At 37.2% G+C, this 21,117-nt stretch overlaps 1 protein-coding gene across 1 annotated transcript in view; it reads left to right on the top strand.

The window, feature by feature from the left end:
- Positions 1 to 1,459: 1,459 nt before the first annotated feature.
- The window catches only part of LOC135476261 (E3 ubiquitin-protein ligase ZNRF3-like), a 57,950-nt gene continuing 38,292 nt past the window's right edge, over positions 1,460 to 21,117 (top strand). The window contains 1 exon segment of the mRNA XM_064756233.1: positions 1,460 to 1,695. Coding sequence (XP_064612303.1) covers positions 1,501 to 1,695 — 195 coding nt within the window. The 5' untranslated portion in view covers positions 1,460 to 1,500.

Genomic DNA, 21,117 nt, shown 5'->3' with positions numbered 1-21,117 from the left:
TAATAAAACTTGTAAGTAGTAAATATCCACAGGCTGGATTTGAACACGCGACCCCATAGATTGTATTACATGTATACAGGTCTACACATTTAAGTTTCTCACACTTTCCTAAACGTAAGCTACAGGACAGTAATTGTAATTTATATAGGTCTATATCTACAAGCATGCATACTCACGATTATGTTTCTTGTATATCATACATCTTATATAATATGTTTTATTGGCTCTACCCCCACAACAAGAAGTCCTACAACAAGAGGTCGTGAGGGGATTTGAATATCAAAGTTGTTGCTCATATACACGCACGTATTAAGTGTGGAAAGTAAACAAAACATTTAAATCGCGTGCGTTATCCGTTACATGTATACTGTCAGTTTGTTTTATGCCGTACTCCACAATATTTCACATATATACATGTAGGCCTACGACGGCGACCAGCGTTATGGTGGGAGTAAATTTAACAGGGCAGAGACAGGGGGAGACAGACGATCATCCGCAAGTTGCTGACAGACATTCCCACGCACAACCGGGGAGCAAGTAAGCATGAGGTGGACTCGAACTCGAACATTCTGATAATTATGTTGATAGTCGTAAATTGAGTTCGCACGTTGTAGGCCTATGTTGAAACTAGAAATTTGGAGAGACTATAGGTCCTAGAGCCTACAACAATAAAATGACTAGATAACGGCCGGCGAGTCATTTACCTGGACACTTTCAGGGCATTATATATTCCACCAAATATATATTGGTTTAATGCATTCATAAATGTACCCGACACAAAATAGTTTCCCATACAGCATTAATACAATGAAAATGCACACAGCGGATCCGAGTTTTATATCACAGGAAATCCAATTTATCCAGGCGGCAACTTCAAAGACCGAATGTGTTCACACGCATGCACTATGTGGACAGTATCTGCGTGCTTCATCGGCCGTTACATAATTTCAGTATGTGACCCATGGATTTCAACCGACGTCCAAAACAGCGGTAAAAGTTCAAAGGCTTTTTTTCATTCATGATAAAGGGGTAGGTTTATCGATTTCAATAGGGCCTACAAAATGTTATAGAGTATTTCAATGGCAAATATTTCCTTATGTCACGTGCAAACTATTTAAGTCTCAGACTGTCTTTTAATTGTGAGTTTGTATTAAAAAAATACATATTTTTAATTGACAGTATATAGATATATCTAAGAACTAGCGGTGTGTGGATTCAAACCTTTGAAGCTGTTAAAACGGGTCGCATTCCAAGTTTAATGGAGGGGTATTACCGTTAGATGGCGCTTCGAACCAGTCATAAATTATGCAGGTTCGTGTTGGTTGTGGGCGGGGAAACCCTCTGGTCACGTGACTGATAGCGATATCCTTTGATGCTTACCGCCATAGCAGTTTGCCTTCACAAGTGGCTTTTCATCCTGGGATGTACGAGAGGCAGAGCGATTGTTGGAGGATTTTACCAGAACAGTATGAGTCGACGACGTAAGGAAAATGTAACACGATGAGGAACTTTGCCTGGCTGGTCGCTGCATCTGCGATATGCGTCATGGCTAGCAAGGAAAGAGAAAAGGCGATCTTAGAAGTTGTGCTATACGAAAGTACGGAGCATGGCGACTATAAAACTTACACTTACAGCTTGAGTGGTGAGTTTTCGGCCGCTGGACCGGCTATCAGTGCCGAAGGAGACATCGTCCAGGTAAGCCCTTTAAAAGCATTGGCCATTTTACTAACCATCTGTCTCGATTTCACTGTCACGCCATCTGATTTTGAGCCCGAAATCAGCAAAACAAAACCCGACGTTGTGTTGTTGTCGTTGCACTGGGATGCACTCAGTGAGCGGCCCACATGGGAGATACGACGGTGGTTTTAAAATTCCGCCCGAGTCAAGTTGCGGTCGACCCCGGCGCACACACGGCACACAGTCGACACGCTCCCCTTTAACGCTCTACCATAGCCACTTTGTCGGTCGGGTTATGTACAGGGCTTCAAAGTATATCTATTTACTTTACTGGAGTCGCACTGTCTGTAGAAAAGGAACACAGCTAAAACAAGGCTTTAGTTCACATACATGTGTCTAACTCTTCACTGATTACATAACACAAAGATAAGTTGTATGTGCAGTGTATGGGTGGCCTTTGTGTTTTCAGGACAATGAATTTAACTCCAAATTTAATTTTGTGCCCAAGTATCAGCTATACAGACAAAAATTATTACACTATACATAGGTAACCACAGTTAATATTGTACCATTATGAAACTTTCATTGATCCTGATGATAAACTCACCTATATATATTTACTAAAAAAATTGATCATATTTTAATCCAAAACACATGTATGATGTAAACAACCCTAATTATGGAAGTGTACAATAGGCATAAGTTTAATAATTTTTTTATTTATTTTCCAGTTGTGTAATGTGTTGATGCAAATTATGCATGCACATTTTATGTCAGCCTGATAAATTTTGATCTTCAGTCAAGTGGAAGAACTTTATACACATTGCGAATTCCTCAGCTAGCTTTTCTTTATTTTAATATTTTGTTTAAAGATTCATAGATAATATGTCTGGTGATGCTATAATATTGTCATTATGATTTATGTAATGTAGGGATTTTTATTTTAAATATACATGTACAGCATGACTTATTTAAGTAGTGCTATATTGCTAATTATCAGTTACTTTTCAAAAGGTGTAATTAGCATTTTTATGAAAACAATTCATTGATGTAATGTCCTCTTTGCTAGAGTGTGAAGTCAACGAATGATCATAATGCAATGTAGTTTCTTTTAACAGTTTCCATACTTAAAGCTGAGCAGTTTTTCTAATAGTTGCCTAAATATGGACCATATACCTTCATTAATACTTGAGCCTTTTCTGTGGTTAATTTAACAGTTACAGAGGTTAAAGTATTGTTTCATCTTTCTGCTCCAATACATTTTAATTTAAACTCAAACTCTGAGCTGTAGGAATGCTTCTCATCAGTCTCATACCAGCCATAGAATCTTAAGTGTAGCTTTTTGATGTAAAGTAAAACCTTTAACACTTGAAAAGAGATTCTTGACAGTTTTTGTATTGACTTTATCGAAACTGCAAGATTGAAGATATACATCTACCAGCTTTAGAATTTTAATTATAGCTTTTAGAAACAAACTTATGACACATCACAAGAAAGTTTTGATGGTCTTATCTTGATATTGAATTCATTGAAAGTTCACGATAGCTAGATGAAACTCACGATAAGAGTCAAGGCAAGCTTTGTTAGGAACAGGAACTGAACAAACTTTGTTCTCAAAGTTTTAATTTAACAAATGTTTGGTAGTGTGACTTTCCCACATTAACCTTCCTAATAAAACCCTGAAGAAGCTGATTCATCCTGATAGGCCAAGAAAATGGATTATTTTGGAAACAGCCAACACTTTGTTATTCAGTTCGCCAAATGATAGTTACTGATAATATTAAAGCACACTGATGTGTATCTTACGAACGTTTTGAGAGTCTGTATAGGAAAAAAAAATACCTGGGAAAATTAATGAAAATTCCTTAGTGCTAGGAGATGAAAGTTGTACGATGTGGATATATATTATTAAAACGAATGCAGAGAAATGAAAAGGGGCTTCAAAGTGATTCTTGTCGCACCCCACTTTCAGAAGGTAGGTCAGCCTGCTGATATATCTCATGGTGCAGTCTTCTGGCTTTGATCTATTTTTTCTGGCGTGCAGGCCAGTGTGTTGTGTTATTGAGTTGAGCGTTAAAAGGAGCCAATACTCCTCTTTTGATAAGTTCTTCAATGGTCCGGCTGTCACACTCGCGTCTCTCTTACAGTGCGTAGCTGGGGGCCTTTCTCTTTAGCTGTTAGAAGATATCTCTCTTCTCGAGCAGCCCAGCCTTGGGGGGACAGAGGCTGTTATACATGGCTACGAATGAGCAAACGTACGCCGCTGTAAAGGCATGCTGGTTTCATGTAGATACCTGGAAAACAGATCCCCTCTCTCTGGGTTCGTAACACCCCTAATGCTTATGTACACACTTCAGGATTAAGGAAACCCCTGTAAAGTGCGGAAAAATAACATGTGTATACTGAAGTGCTATTGTATGGTGGACTGTTCTCCTAAAAGCAGCCAAGGAGAAATAGAGTTTACCTATAGGCATAATTCTCCACATTGTTGAGGATAAATTTATGTCTGAATGGCTTTACTGTTTTAATGCATTTTGAAGAAACAGATTTGGATTGGAATTATTGTATATTATGTGAATTATGTACCGTATATATATATTCCCTAATTCCTCCAATGAAAAAAATTCTTTTTTTTTTTGCATTTGGAAGAGCAATTTCAGTTCGATTTATGCAGCTTTTGAATTTGAGTTTTAGAGACAAAACTACATTTGTTGGGTACACGTGTTTTAGGGCTTCGCAAAAAGTATAATTTATCAGCCTACATACATGTAGGATAATGGCCTCAGAATATGCTTAAACATCTTTGTAAACTTGTGAAAAGGTTGAAGAATTACAGTACCGGTATTTTCTTTCTTATGACAAAGTTGTTACATTCAGCAGGGAATCTGACAAAGAGAGTAGGTTCACATACATGCACAACTTTTGTAATACTGTACACGCACTTTCACAATAGAATGCCATTTTATGGCAGAAAGGCTGAAATACTTGTATTATACATTGTCAAGGGCATCGCCAGTGTTAAAGGGGCAGCGGGAGGTGAGAGTCTCAGTGGCGAAGTTCCTGAATTACACAGTCTAGTGTGTCATTTCTTGTCACATACTACGAGGAGGCACTATGTGAGAATGAAGCTGTTATTAAGTCTATGTTATGTAGTGTAGTACATGTGCAGCAAAATTTTTCATTATCATCGTATAAAGAAGCTGCTTATTAAAATTTTGGGTCTGGCAGCAACCTGCGGATGGTCGTGGGTTTCCCTCTGGCTCTTTCCTCCCACCATAATGCTGGCCGCCGTTGTATAAGTGAAATATTCTTGAGTACGGCGTAAAACACCAAAAATAATAAATAAATAAATATTAAAATTTTGGGTTTGCCAAGGCTCTGTTTGGTTTCCTTCTACCATAATGCTGGTTGCTGTGGTGCAGACTTGTGAAGTATTCTTGAGTGCAACATAAAACACCTGTCAAATAAGTAAATAAATAATTTAACATTTTCATTTGAGTATTTTTAAATTAGGACACAGGTTAATGAGAAACATAAGTGAAAAACATTAACGTTTTTCTTATCAAACATACATGTACATGTATAATCTTTTGAAACTTTCTTAGCCATGTAGGTGTGTTTTTAGTATGAGCTTTTTTTTTTTCGCCCAGTTTTATCCACCTACTTGTAGATATGATTTCATCCGGAAACCATTTTCTTAACAGAAAACCGACAGTAGTCTGGAGATGTTTAGATATTGATTTATCTAATTATGATCTGGAGACTTAAAGTTTTCTTCACCCTACTTCATGTATATCTGCATGTTTGCATATATGCATTCACTTACGAGCCAAATTTGGAATAAGATTTCCGCAATAACTCTCAATTTAGTAACTTGTTGATGTATTGAAGCAAGAAGAAAAATTAAAATGGCCTGCAGGTCAAGGTGCACGTAATTCCCCCAAATAACTGGGTCTACCATAGCGCGATATGTGTTTCAGCTCGTTGATTACAGGTGTGTCGAAATGTGAGCAGTTAAATGGTTTACCTGTGTACATGATGTGGTATGCTGGAAAAAAAGAAAAGGGTCTTTCATTAGTGTTCTCTAGTAGCCAAAAAAAAAAAAGAGAACTCTGGGAGGAAAAAAATGAGTTTACAGACCTCCCCAAGTGAAAAAGATACATGTATATGTATGTACTGTCAATCATCCCCAAAGATGTATCTAAAAAAAAATCAATTTTTTAAAAGGGTTTTTTTATCTGGCCTGAAGGAGTTAGAATGAAATCTGAAAATGGGTGTCCAAACAGCTCATTTTAAGGCCACTCAGATGGGTAGCTGGGTTTCTGTAAGTTATATTAGCCAGTCTGTCCATATCAACACACTGAAAGCCACTGTAGTCCTTCACCAGTCATGTTGGGAGTTCAAAACCATCTTGTGTCGCATGCCAGGATATATGTGTGTGGTACATGTACCTGGCCAACTGGGTGGATTTTGTGCATGACATTCATGTCCCACGGGCCACCCAAAATGTAGTGTTCCATTTGAAATGGTACATTCACATGTAACTGCCACAAGTTACAATTTCAGTTGTAATATGAATCTGATTCCGTAAAATTTCCTGCCTTTTTTTTCATCTACACTTCATCATCCATCATGTTCATGCGCATGGTAAAATATGGACAGAAAAACATGTTTTGTACTCTCTTCAAACTTGAAAGACAGATTAAAGATACTGTGTGTTTATCACAAATGCTATCCGGATTTAGAATATATCTCAATGGTTATCATTTAATCCTTCATTTAATGTGCAAATGGCTTTGAATGAGGAATCCACATGCAGCTTTGACAAGTATGGTCAAATCAACATGAGCTGGATTTGAACTCACAACCTCGGTGGTTTTCAAGGAAGAGTAAACTCCTGTAACAGGCCATTCAACCACTTGGACAAGGAGGGCCCTAAATTCTTTATGATATTATGATATGATCCATGGGATTTTTTGGCTCGAAAATACATTTTAAAAATTTCTTATATAAACATGTGAACAGGATACAGGGAAGGTTGGGACAAAAAGTATGATCTGCATGTAGTAATCTATCAAAAACACTATACCTTTGTAGCATGTATATCTAATTTTGCTCTATTTTTACTCTTCCTCATGTCTTTGGATGATCGTTTTTATTTGTTTATTTACTTGATTGGCCTTTACTGGCATACTCAAGATGATTTGGGGATGTACATGTAAGATGTGATAGTACTTAATTCCTCAACCTTTTTGTGCATGTGAAAGAGCAACTTTTAGTGCAGTATATGCACATTTGTAATTTGATTTGGAGACAAAACAACATAGGTTAGATCTACCAGTTTCAGTGCTTCACAAGAAATGTAATTTTATCCATCTTCAAAGACTAATGCCTTCAGAATATGCTTGAATAAACACCTTACAAAGATGCGAAAAAAGGTTAAAGACTTACAGTAGTAAACATTGTATATATTTCATGTTTTCATGATTTGCTTTCATAAACTTATTGTAAGGATTAGTTTTCATTATTGATGGATCAATATCAGTTTTTAGTGAGACCGAGTCATCGTGTTGCTGTTTTGCATTCATTATGAGCTTTATGGTACGACCCTTGAGTATGTTTAGTTATCCTGGGATTTAGCGATCATTGATATTTATGTTCATGTCAGTTTTGATTTATTTATCAGTGATTTGATGGTTGTATTAGGAGATTTGAGGTTACAAGCTTAACTGGATTTTACAGTTACAGTATGTTCTTTAAGCTTTTGATGGCAGATTATGTGGTATGTTTATGAGAATATTTAAGGTACCAAAGCTTTCACTTTCAAATGTAGTTTTTTTTTACAGGGATTTATGGTAACAAGCTATTGTTCGTCAAATATGGTTTCTTTATTAGAATATTTATGGTAACAATCTATTCACTGTCAAATGTGGTATATTTATGAGGGGATTTATGGTAATAAGATATTCACTGTCAAATCTGATAGATTTAATAGCAGCTTTATTGTCAGATGTGGTATATTTAGCGGTGAATTTATGGTAAGGTATTCACTGTCAAATGTGGTATATTTCTTAGGGGATTTACTGTCGAATGTGGTATATTAGCAGATTTATGGTAAGCTACACTGTATTCACTGTCAGATGTGGTATATTTATTAGGGAATTTATGGTACCAAGCTATTCACTGTCAGATGTGGTATATTTATTAGGGAATTTATGGTACCAAGCTATTCACTGTCAAATGTGGTATATTTATTAGAAGATTTAGGGTAATTCTGTTTTTACTTTTTATTTTAGATTCTCAGCTGAAAAGGCATCTAGATTTTGTGCTTCCTTCAGTTGTGATTATAATCAAGCTTAGGGCAGTATGGATTATAAATGGGTTAGCAAGTGAAGTTCTCCTATCTTGTGAAAGTACTGATATATGCAGATTGTCTGTATTGTAATGGATACAGTACAGTGAGACATTGACACAGTACAGAGGAAGGGTTGAGACAGTCAAGTGGTTAGTCAAGGCTGAAATAGGCTTTGAATTAAATTAACTTTTACTGAATTTCCCCAATTTTTAGCAGTAAATTGTAAATTTCCACAAGTACATGAATGAAACACTATACAATTTTTGACATTTTTTTGTCTTTAGAGGCATTCGGGGGAGAAAATCTGGAAAGTACATATGTACCTGAATGTGAATTAGACACACAGACATGCCGTACATCACCATCATTTGCGCCCTATGTCACTTTGACAATTTAAATAATACATCTAATTTTAATCAACCAAAGTCATCTAAAATTAGACTTAATGTTGAGATATCAGCAATTCATTTCATGCTTTGCACATAAAAAATTGTCTTTCAAGGATCAGCTTAATTCCTGAAAAAGAAATTTCAGAAAAGACGATTACTCGAGCTTGGTTGACGATATTTTACGTTTTATGTGACGCTAGCTATTATTATTGGTGGAAGAAATTTGAGGGCCAGCAGCTAATGGGTTGTGGCAAGAACAATCTTCTGGCTGTTAAAGTTCAACATTGTAGGTATTATACATGTACAATATATACAATGTACATTATATGTACTTGTTCAGTTAGTCACAATGTGTGTATTGTTAGTTGTTATGTAATATTTCTACCAGAGTTACAAAGCTGTCTGTAATGACCCTGGTATTTACAGATTTGATCCTGCGTAGTTTATATTTGCTGAGCACTGTTGCAATATATTGCCGGCTCAGTGCCAATGGGGCAGTTCATGTCCAGATCATCTATTCAAGATACCATAGCAATTTTGCGACATGTTGCAAACTACTATGTAATTTTCATCTGAAACCAAGCCAACAATTAGGCTTGAATTTTCTCAATACCAACACAATCCACATGGCCGGTTGCCATCAAGGACATATTCACAAGTGGTAAAAGGTCATGCAGAGTGTAAACAGCATTACTAATGTAACAAACACCTGCTGTACTGTAACAACATACTGTGAAACTGAGCACTATTTAAATGCTGATTAATGAGCCTTGTGACAATGGATGAGGGGCACAGGTGGAAATATCTGAGAAACCCATACTTGTGTTTGTAATGTACCAAAATGACTCGTTCACCTCAACTCTACAGGGGGAAATTAGTACAACAGACATACAACACCTTCATTATGGAGTCATTCAGTGTTAAAAGGAGTTGTCAATATGACACTAAAGTATTTTAATATGTACAGGTATTTTGATATGCACATGTATTTTGATTATCATAGGTATTGTGATATTCACAGATATTTTGATATGCACAGGTATTTTGATATTCACAGGTATTTTGATATTCATAGGCATTTTGATATGCATACACAGGTATTTTGATATGCATACACAGGTATTTTGATATTCACAGGTATTTTGATATGCGCAGGTATTGTGATATTCACAGATATTTTGATATTCACAGGTATTTTGATATGCACAGGTTTTTTGATATTCACAGGTATTTTGATATTCACAGGTATTGTGATATTCACAGATATTTTGATATTCACAGGTATTTTGATATGCACAGGTTTTTTGATATTCGCAGATATTTTGATATTCACAGGTTTTTTGATATGCACAGGTATTTCAGTATACATGTGCGGGTATTGTACACATATTTAGGTATTGCCATGACATGTATATGTACATGTATATTGGACAAGATATGAATTTCATCCGATGTCCCACAGTGCAACCTCTCGGACAGTAGGTGGGCAGTTACACTATAGGTTGTTCTGTCTGTCTGTTGGCTGACAGGGCGATCTGTTGGTCAGTTTAATAAACTTTTGAAAGCCTATCCTCTAGCATTGACTGGTCATTCAGCGTTTGAAATCCTTTCGTTTACTTTGGTCGGTTGGTTAGATTTGTATACATCCTATGTTTTAATGTTGTGTCGGTCAAAATAATATAATAATTTTTGGATAATATATTTTGTCATCTAGAGTATACTAGCCCATGTCACAAGCCACATGGACTGGCCCTTATCACTCCGATAAAGTGGGGCAACTGTGTTTTCTGTGTGTCATAACCATGCTGTGTTTGTCTAGTTTTTAATTGGATTAATTATGAAAGGGCTTATTGTATATGTAGTCCATGTAATTAATTCTTTGAAGATTTTAGTGATTGTTTGACAAAGGCTGTTTTTGTTTTTTTTCCTGTTCATTTTGAATGACATTCTTCTTTTGCTAATCATATTAACTTGCTTGTAAAACAATTATAATCAAATATGGGTGACTAATTATTTTATCAAATATACATGTATGTACTTTTTAGCCTGAAATTTTTCTGTTTTGTATAAGTTTACATATAAAAGTTATGTTTGTATCTCATGCCTATGTCTTCTGTATGCAAATGAAGAGCAGAGTCAACAGTACGTAATGAAATATCAGTTTCACACGTACCTGTACAAAGGCAAAATTAGCCCATTTTGACAGGCTTATTGGTAATGCAATTATCCTAAGATGCTGAATAAATCAACAATTGTAGCTAATGATAAATTTGATCTATATCGTTACCAAAGCCTTAATAATAATTATTCTAGGAAAAAGAAGAAAAAAAAAAAACTCAAACACTAGATACATGTATTAAATCGGTAATCGTTATTTTAATAGTCTGTGTGGCGATGCACAGTCATGATAATGGGATATAAATAATCTAGTTGATATTCGAAGGTTTTATCGATCAAAAGGATATATTTATACATTTATGTATAAACATGTGTAAGCATATGCTAATTGTATGCACAATCAGCATATGTAAGCTTTGATAATATATCATATTGAACAATATTGTGTACTGGGTATCCCATTAATTTCAGTACATGGTAATTGAAGATGTGCTTATCTGCGGGTGCATGTTGGGCACCACGTACGTTAGAAGCGAAACCGTGTAATTGGTTTTATCTGGCAGAGCTCTAACCCTCGACCAATCAGGTCATACGCACAAGTCCATCTCTTGCTCGATAGGCTATTTGCTTAACTCACAAGACACAGTGAACCTGGTGAGAAGAGGTAATATTCGGGAGAAGAAAACTAGAAACAAGCAAAACAAAAAATGGATGGATAAATCAGGTTCTGAGGTTGAAATAATTTGCAAGATAGGGCACAATGATTTTCTTTGCTGTAAATTAAAGTGAAATTTTGCCATTGCTTCTAACTCTTGGTCTTGACACTGTACTTAATACATACATGTACATGATTGAGTTTGTGTTCACTTACGAAATACGGTATTTCACAAAATAGCATTTTTCAAGTGACATATTTTTGCTTCATTCTGACTAAGTCATTCGCCTTTATATAGGAGCCTCTATTTGTGAAGTTTGATTGATTTCTTGTTAGAAAAACTTACGTGCAAGTGTTGGCATCAAAAGAGTCATCTTGTAATGACGCGTTTACATGCATGTGCTTCTGGACATGTGTGAGGCACGTCATGTTCTCATACATTCAGAACACACACGTATAGGAAACATACATGTACATGTACATCTGTGAGACACGTCATGTTCTCATACATTCAGAACACACACGTATAGGAAACATACATGTACATCTGTGAGACACGTCATGTTCTCATACATTCAGAACACATACATGTATATGAGACATACATGTACATGTACATCTGTGAGACATGCTATGCATGTGTGTACGAGATACTCCAAGTGTATGTGCATGTGTGTACGAGACACTCCAAGCGTATGTGCATGTGTGTATGAGGCACTCCAAGTGTATGTGCATGTGTGTATGAGACACTCCAAGTGTATGTGCATGTGTGTATGAGACACTCCAAGTGTATGTGCATGTGTGTATGAGACACTCCAAGTGTATGTGCATGTGTGTATGAGACACTCCAAGTGTATGTGCATGTGTGTACGAGACACTCCAAGTGTATGTGCATGTGTGTACGAGACACTCCGAGTGTATGTGCATGTGTGTACGAGACACTCCGAATGGTTGTGCATGTGTGTATGAGGCACTCCAAGCATATGTGCATGTGTGTATGAGACACTCCAAGTGTATGTGCATGTGTGTATGAGACACTCCAAGTGTATGTGCATGTGTGTACGAGACACTCCAAGTGTATGTGCATGTGTGTACGAGACACTCCGAATGGTTGTGCATGTGAGACATGGCCTATAGGTATGTACGTGTAACTTCTGATTGTACATGTATATATGTTGATGACATGCAACCTTCCCAGCTGGCCCAGTATTTGCTGGCCCAGTAATAAGGATCTGGTTAGTGGTATGTAATTGATAAGCCTTGTCGATGTCTCCACCCTGGCTTTTTAACATGTACATTCATTAATTAGTCCACTCATAGACATCAAAGGCAAAGGTCCTTTGTTCCTCACAGCTGGCTGATTACAGTATGGGCAGCGTTTTTACTTAATATTCATGTTGTCGTGGCAATAGTGTGCCCCCCCCCCCCTTCCACCTCCCTCAGGCTCTCTGTGGTTTTGTTGGCTACCAGAGTTCTTCATTAATTCTGTGTGCCCTGGTTTTTGTTTTTAACAGGCTCGCGTGATAATCAGATATCTCTTACCTTACAAGAGGCTCTGTAGAATTAATCATTAGTATAGCCAGGTATATATACGATACATAAATAATGTGGGGCAATGGAGGTCTCCTTGTTGTACACCAGTGGAGATTTATAAATGATAAAAAAAAAAGTATAAAAGGGAGAAAAAAAAGGGTCAGTGGATGTCTCCCTGCCAATCTGACAGCAAAGCAAAACAAAGTAACGGAAAAGGAATAACCAAAAATGTTCAGGAGTTTAGAGGTGAAGTTTGTATATTATACTTTTGATAGATTATATTTGATGATAGGACATGCTGATTGGGTCTGCCAGAAACCTGCGGATGGTCATGGGTTTCCCTCGGGCTCTGCCTGGTTTCCTCCCACCGTAATGCTGGCCGCTGTCGTATAAGTGAATATATTCTTGAGTACGGCATAAAACACCAATCAAATAAATAAATAAACATGCTGATTGTATCATTTACTACATACGTGCCCAGTGTCACTATTACATTAAGGATTCACCACATGTAGAAAGGCACACTTTGGTCAGGATTCCTGCCGATGGGCAGTGGTTTTATATTCCAGCATGGCATGAAATAACATCGAAGTAAACAAAATAAATGGAGGACACATTTTGTAACTTTGTGTGAGCTTAACCCGTGCAATTAAGGGGCAAAAGCAGGATATGGCAGCATCAGGTCTTAATAATACTGAAACAAAACACTTTAGAAAAGAAATGTCTGGGTGTTTTTACTTTTATATGTACGTTAGATATGTCTAAATGAAAGTTCATTTGAGAAGTTTTTGGCTTTCTTGATTTGGTGACCATTGTAATTCATTGACTTCTATGTTCCTTGACTTTTTGTTTTTTTATAATGTCTTCAATATCTTGTTTGTAGTTTACACATGAGAGAGTAAGGAATTAAAGAAATTTTGCAAAATTTCACATACATGTATATTTATTTATTTGATTGTTGTTTAATGCCATAATCAAGAAGTTTTCACGTCGATGGAGAAAACCACCGACCTTTGGCAAGCTGGTGATGAACTTACCCATGTGTGACTCACAGTTATGCACACCATATTGGCATCTATGAAAATAAGACTGAGCAAACGGCCACACAACCCTAATTGTACCCGCTGCTGCAAGAATAGTAAGAGTGGCTATTTCCTATATAGGTCTAAATTGTGCGTACAGGTATATCTGTGTGTGCGTGTGTGTCCAGGTGATTGTTTGCCCATATAGTGAACTCATTTCCTCTAGTTTGTGAAGGAAGTGGGTGGGTACGTTAAATCTTTTGCCCATAACTCACCTGGATACAATTGACTGGCTTATTTCCCCGGACAGTTACCCTTGTTTTCAAGGTGATTTACGACACAGCTCGTTAGCGATGTGCTTCGTCAGGGAGCATATATATTACGGTGGTAATGCCCGTTTTAATGGTTGTCATGATGTAGAACAAGCCTGTCTTATGTTTATTACGTTGATGAATGTGTGTTAGCTTGAAGCTACAGGAGTTGACTCTGAATATTAAAATGCATTATATATATATATATATATATATATATATATATATATATATATATATATATATATATGTAGATCTACACGCCAACCATCAATCAGTTATTTTCGTGTCTTTCATCTGAAAATTGGGAGAAAAACATCTCCCACCGACCCGTCAGAGTGGTGTGACAACTGCGGGTTCTCGTGCTCTGATCATTTGCTGTGTTGCCAGTATACTTTGGCAGTTCTATCCGTCAAGCGCTTGTTCTTCCCGCACGTTTGTAAAATCCTCTATGATTGATGATGATTCTCATTCCCTAGCCCTTTAACGCAAGCATTATATGTCTTTTTCCATGTTTTCATAAAAGTCCTTGCCCTACCTGAAGACACCTGGCTGATGTCGTTAAGCACACCTGTGTAACAGCACATACCTGAAAAGAAATCGACAAGTGATGTAGATTACGTCGGTGACAAAGACCTCCGTTGCTTTGATCTTGTGAGTCCCTGATCTCGAAATTAAAGTTTTTTTATCGATAATCTGACATGTGCACTTGAATTTTATTTTCAGGACTACAGCTTCTTAAAATATCTGCACAAGGACATATGCAGAAGAAAGTCCTTTTGTATTATTTTTATTACAGTTCAATGTCAAAACTTTTGTTTTTCTGGCTGTGCAATATACACATATGATCCTTTTGTGATCATGGCTCTGTGCAGGTGAGTTTTTATCTAAAAGAGGTCCTAAAACTTCATTGGAGCAGTTTTAAAGGATAGAGAACATAATTAAATAGTCGACTCACTCCAAACTGCATGTACACTGGACACAATCTGAGTGATATCACACTGCGCTGGACATAGTCTGGGGGATATCCGACCGCACTAGACACAATCTGGAGGATATTACTTTGCTGGACACCATCTGGGGGATACCACACTGCATTGGACACAATCTTTGGGATATCATACTGCACTGGACACAGTCTGGGGGATATCTGACCGCACTAGACACAATCTGGAGGATATTACTTTGCTGGACACCATCTGGGGGATACCACACTGCATTGGACACAATCTTTGGGATATCATACTGCACTGGACACAATCTGGGGGATATCACACTGAGCTAGACACAATCTGTGAGATATCACACTTCGCTGGACACAATCGGTGATATATCACACTACGCTGGACATAATCTGGGGGATAACGCACTACACTGTACACATTCTGGGGATATAACATTACGTTGGACGAAGTCTTTTGGATATCACAGTGCGCTGGACACAATAGGGGGATATCACACTGCGCTGGACACAGTCTAGGGGATATCACACTACACTGGACACAGTCTAGGGGATATCACACTACACTGGACACCGTCTTAGTGATATCACACTGCACTGGACACAATCTGGGGGATATCACTCTACACTGGACACAGTCTGTGAGATATCAGAATGTGCTGGACACGATCTTGGGGATATCACTTTGTGTTGGACACAATCTGGGGGATATCACATACACTAGACTCAGTCTGGGGAAGCCCCTTTACACATGGCCCATTCTGTGAGATACGTCACAACTTCACTGAACTGAACTGAACTGAACTGGGGGATATTACACTACACTGGAGATACTCTGGGACATACCACACTTCACGGGACCCATTTTGAGATACATGTACATGTATATCACACTACACTGGACTCAGTTTAGGGCGTATCACTCTTCACTAGATTTTATTGGTGGGATTTCACACTACCTGTATATGAATGGATAGGGAGTGTTATGTCACTGGATAGTGCCACGTTACTGGATAGTGCCACGTTACTGGATAGTGCCACGTGTATATACTGTCGTCATTTTTGCTGCTGTAGGATGAAATTCCTCAAAAAGGCCACACTTCACTCACACTTAGTATGAAATTCTGTTTAAATATTTAAACATTCCCTAATTCTCTAAGATTTGTTTCAAGAAACTTTACAACGAAAGCATGAAGAAAGTCGTCTGAAATTTGACTAAGGTGGAAGTCCATTAGCTAATTGCAGGTGAAAACAACCAAAACAAAACATGACACCATAACATTATTATGTGATATGTGTATAGGTATATGGGAGAAGACATTTCCTCTCAGTTCCGATAAAAACGTTATTCACAAACTAAAGGAATCTGCAATTTAGCTGATGAGATGTGACAGGCACATTGGATAACGAAGTGGTAAACTCAACTGGCTCGACACACCGATCAATTTCCGAAAGCTGTGACCTGATTTTTCTGAAACGTCTATAATTGTTATGGTGGCCAGGTGTAAGTTATCGGGACAGGTAACATCAAAGAACGGGCCAGCCTTTGATCCTTTCTTGTGATATGTTTGTCCTACCTGAACACTGTATTTGTGCACGTTGATAAGTACAGTCAAGCGTACTTACATTATATGTCAATATTGTGTTTGGATTCAGCAAATTCAGGCAGTGTTTTGACAGCTTGTCCCTAATTCATGTGCAGGGTATCAGTATTTTACACCCGGTCATTAGAAATTCATATCTGGCATTGAAACCTCTGTAACATATGTACAGGGCATGTACATATTCACAAACATGTATGGTTTGGTTTCATCCCGACCTTTGACCTCATTGTGACCGCTTGGGTATAGAGTTTAAGAATTTGTTGAATGCGAAAAGTTTATGACCATGACACACATGTATCTACATAAATAAAGTGTCGAACTAAGGTAAGGAAAGAAGAATTGAGCAGACTTTCTGTTTTTTTTTTTTTCCTTTTAGCTTATTATGGGGTTAAAATTTCTTTCAGACTGAAATGACTAGTAAAGCCAAATTTGTTCATCCGGTCCATGTGGAAATTCTGGAGGTTGGCCATTGATAATCAATGTATTATATACTGCAGGAATTCATACCCTGGATATATAAATTATAATGTAATTCTGTTAAATCATAATATTATGGTTTGCAGACATGTACAACAACAACAAGATGAGTGTAAAATTTGTGACACATGTAATTTGGAATCCGATGAGTTACTGTTGCAAAACCCCAAAAAGAGGGATGGCAAGTGTATCACAGTTTAAAGTTTGGGATGTGATAACTATAAACAAGGCTTTCTGTTGAAGTTTTAAATTGTGACTGTGGATTATGTGCCTTCATCTTGTATCAAGTAGACAACTATACATTGGACAGTTTATTGAAGCTATCCCTAGTGAATCCCAGTCCCCCGTCAGTCCTTCCATGTTTTATGTCCCCTCTCATTCAGTGATTTTCACTCCCCAGTGGATTCATCCCTGTAATTTGTGGCTTTGTACCCAGCTATTGTAAATACTGAGCGTCAGATTACAGGGACTTGTAAAATTACAGCTTCACAATAATTGTACAAGTGCTCCACTGAAAACAAATTGGTTTTGTAAAGAGAAAAAAAAAAAAAGGAAAAAAAAAAAAACAGGTCTCACGTTATCTTGTTAAATCAATTAGTCAGTCGAGGAACGATACCAGTTTTTCCTTGTATCCTCGTTAGAAAAGGTTTTCTATTGGAAAATTATTTTGCATTTTTGCTGGGGTTGCCCGTGGTTACCATAGCGTGTCAAGTCCTATGTCATCTAATCCTAGTGTTTGTTGTCTTTTCATCCCCAGTTGTATGGGCATCAAAGGAGTATTAGCTATTGGGTTTCTTAAAGGCAAAGCCAGCTTAGCTATATCAATAATATCCTTACCCTCTTTGATGTGTATAACTTGAGACCCCGATAGCATAGTGTAAGCGTTCTAAAGTTTCAGACCTTAGTCTCGTGCGTTTTGAAAACTTGAATCTGAGGTTGCAGCCAATATGAATCTTAGGACATACTTGTAGTAACAGTTCTTTCGTTTTAGACAAAGCAAGAAAATATTGTGTTTTAATTCTCTAATACTTAATGTATAAGGTTTGTCAAAGATCTGTTTCTCTTTTGATCTTAAAACTTGTTAGTGAATTGATGTGATAATGACCAGCCTTCATGTACCTGTCTGCTTGCAGAGTTTGTGTACAGTACAATATATTGGTTTTAGCTTTTTATAAGCTGTTGTTTTATTTCGTGTACTGTATAAAAGTACACCAAAACCCAAGATATTTTTCGTTAACATATTTTTTGTTGTATGGAAGGTTGATGTGTATATGGCCTTTCCGGTCATAGATAGAAAAAGTACATGTATATATATATAGTTGTGTAACATGATACAGGTATATTTTTAGAAAAATTTGTGAATTGTGAATTTTTTGTCATACATACATACATTTATATAAGTATACCTTTAGTGATTAACTAAAAGTATGCCAGTTTTGTAGAGATTAACCTTTGAACTTTAGGTATGTGTTATGGTTGCCCTTCGGGGTAATTGAAAATAATAACTTAAAAAAAAAATAATAGTAAATAGTTAATTATATTTTTTCTTTACAAATTTTATTTTTATGTATTAATGATAATGAGAAGAAACTCTACAGATTGAATGTCATCATATTTTACTGTATTGAGCATGTAAACTTCATGTTGAATGACATGAAATGTTTCGCTGTAGGCAGAGACTTTTCCTGCTGTGTTTGTTATAAGTAAATTCTTCAGTATGATAATTTCAGTTTGAAAATTCCTGACTGATCAAATTCAATGTCTCAGTACATACTGTTCATATATATAGTTTCTTTTTGATTCCATGTGCAGGCACATCTGGTTTCTGTAATTTAATGTTCCACTTGTATGGACCACTTGTTTATTTAATAATAATATTACAACACCTGTAATATACAGTACATGTATAATAGTGTTTAGATATCATAGTATATCAGGTACAGTGTAGCGGCATGAAGACCTTCAGGTAAAACTGGACAGCTTATTCCTAGGTGTGCTGTGGCTGAGCAGAGGGGTTTAAGGTAAATGCTGTCTGGTATGCGAGTGAAACGAGGAGGAAAATATACCCGTCTTTTTTTGTGAGGCTAAAGCATGCGAGTGACAATAGGCAGGCAGATTAGAGGGTGAACTACCTGCCTACCGTAACAATGTCGTTAAAAGATCAAAGGAAAACTGTCTCAGACAGGTGTGTTGTTTGTTAATGTGAACGGGCACAGCTTTGAAGCTTCTTCTGGGGTGGTTCAGAAAGACTGGAGTCAAAGGGCGGGTAATTAGGGTGCCTAAGGCGTGAGGTTGAGTGATATCCACGAACCCAGAGGATTACATGAGTGTACAGTGTACATGTGCTTCAACCACAGGTGTCAAATATGAATGAATACAGGTTGTAGAAGGGGATGGGTATGATGGTACAATGTATATTCCCAGTGCAGATTTGGCGTAGTGGTGTTGAAAAGCGTTGTACAATTTAATATATTGATTTGAATGAATGGTCAAATGCAGTTTTATATGGTTAATCGCCATATTATCAATAGTTAAACAATATTGTGGTGAGACAGGTTCAAGAGCTCATTTTACTCAATAGACAATTCAGTCTCTGTGGTTATGAGACTGCTTACAGGTAGGTTGCCATATGGTTGGAACATCTGCCTACAGGTAGCGATGTAACACTAAATATTAGGTACTAAATGCTAAAAGGTTAATACATGTAAGTGTACGTACCATAATGCTGGCGGCCGCCGTATAAGCGAAATATTCTTGAGTTAGGCATAAAACACCTGTCAAGTAAATATTTATTTATTTATTTGATTGGTGTTTTACTCTGTACTCAAGAACACCTCCCTCATATTGACAGCGGCCAGCATTATAGTGGGAGGAAACCGGGCAGAACCTGGGAGAAACCCACGACCATCCGCAGGTTGCTGGCAGACCTTCCGACGTACCCAATCGAGTAAATAAGTACATGAATGTACACTGTGTAGTGTATAAAATTTCTACATTTACTGTGATTAATTTGAGATTGATAGGATGAATGTGGCAGCTTATGAATATGTTAATGTTATTGTACCAACCTGTATGAACATGTTTTATGTCTTTTATGTTCCCAGTTTTAAGGTTGGTGTGAGAAAAATACATACTAATGGACAATATACAGTAGGAGTATTCGGCTAACAGCTGGTTTACAAATATTTGGGAAGTTAATGCTCAGTTTTTCCCAAGAAGCTTTGCTTTCACTAGATTAAAAACTTTTTAGATAGGCATTGATTTTATTTATCTGTGAGGAGAGTATGTGGGAAGGTCTGCCAGCAGGCTATAATGCTGGCCATGTTGAAACGTTCTTGAGTACGGTGTAAAACACCAAACAAATAAATAAATCTCGAAAAAAATAAAGTCTTTTTTGGAGAAATGTCTCTTTCTTTCTTTCTTTTTTTGTTGGTATTTTTGTATGAAAAAGGAAAATTGTGTACGTATGGTAAACAAAAAAGGGCAGATTTGGCTTACAGTAGCGCTAAGAGGTGTATGTGACTCGGTGTAGTTTTCGCTTTTTCATCCGAGCTAGTGTCTGTCTTGACTATCATGGTTAGAATTATTAGGTAAGGCTCAGTGTTCATGTACAAGTCTTGCCCTGGGGGAAGGGGAAAGCTCTACAGGCAGTGGGGTGTGGATAACGGAGGTATGTTCTTAGTGCCCCACCGTTCACAGCTCTCTTGCCCAGATAACATCTCCCAAGTTACTTACTTCTGACTATATATATATATATATGTGTGTGTGTGTATCAGGTAGATGACTTGGATTTGCTCAGCGATTCAGTTCAACTCTTCCCCGCAGGCAAATCGGGTCGATATTCAGCCGGTTGTCCATATGTGTATCCCAGAAGGCATTGGTGTTCCTGACTAGATCGGGTACACAGGATTTGGCCTTAAATGTGTTGACTTTTCAGATGAGTATTCAGCCTACTTGTTGTTGTTGTTGTAGTCAGACCACCCAAGTGCCAAACAAGGCCATATTGCTACAGCTT

The sequence above is a fragment of the Liolophura sinensis genome, chromosome 10, assembly GCF_032854445.1.
Source record: "Liolophura sinensis isolate JHLJ2023 chromosome 10, CUHK_Ljap_v2, whole genome shotgun sequence".
In the NCBI taxonomy this organism is placed as follows: Eukaryota; Metazoa; Mollusca; class Polyplacophora; order Chitonida; family Chitonidae; genus Liolophura; species Liolophura sinensis.
The sequence above is the reverse complement of the archived record's forward strand: the minus strand, read 5'-3'. Positions and strand labels throughout refer to the sequence as shown.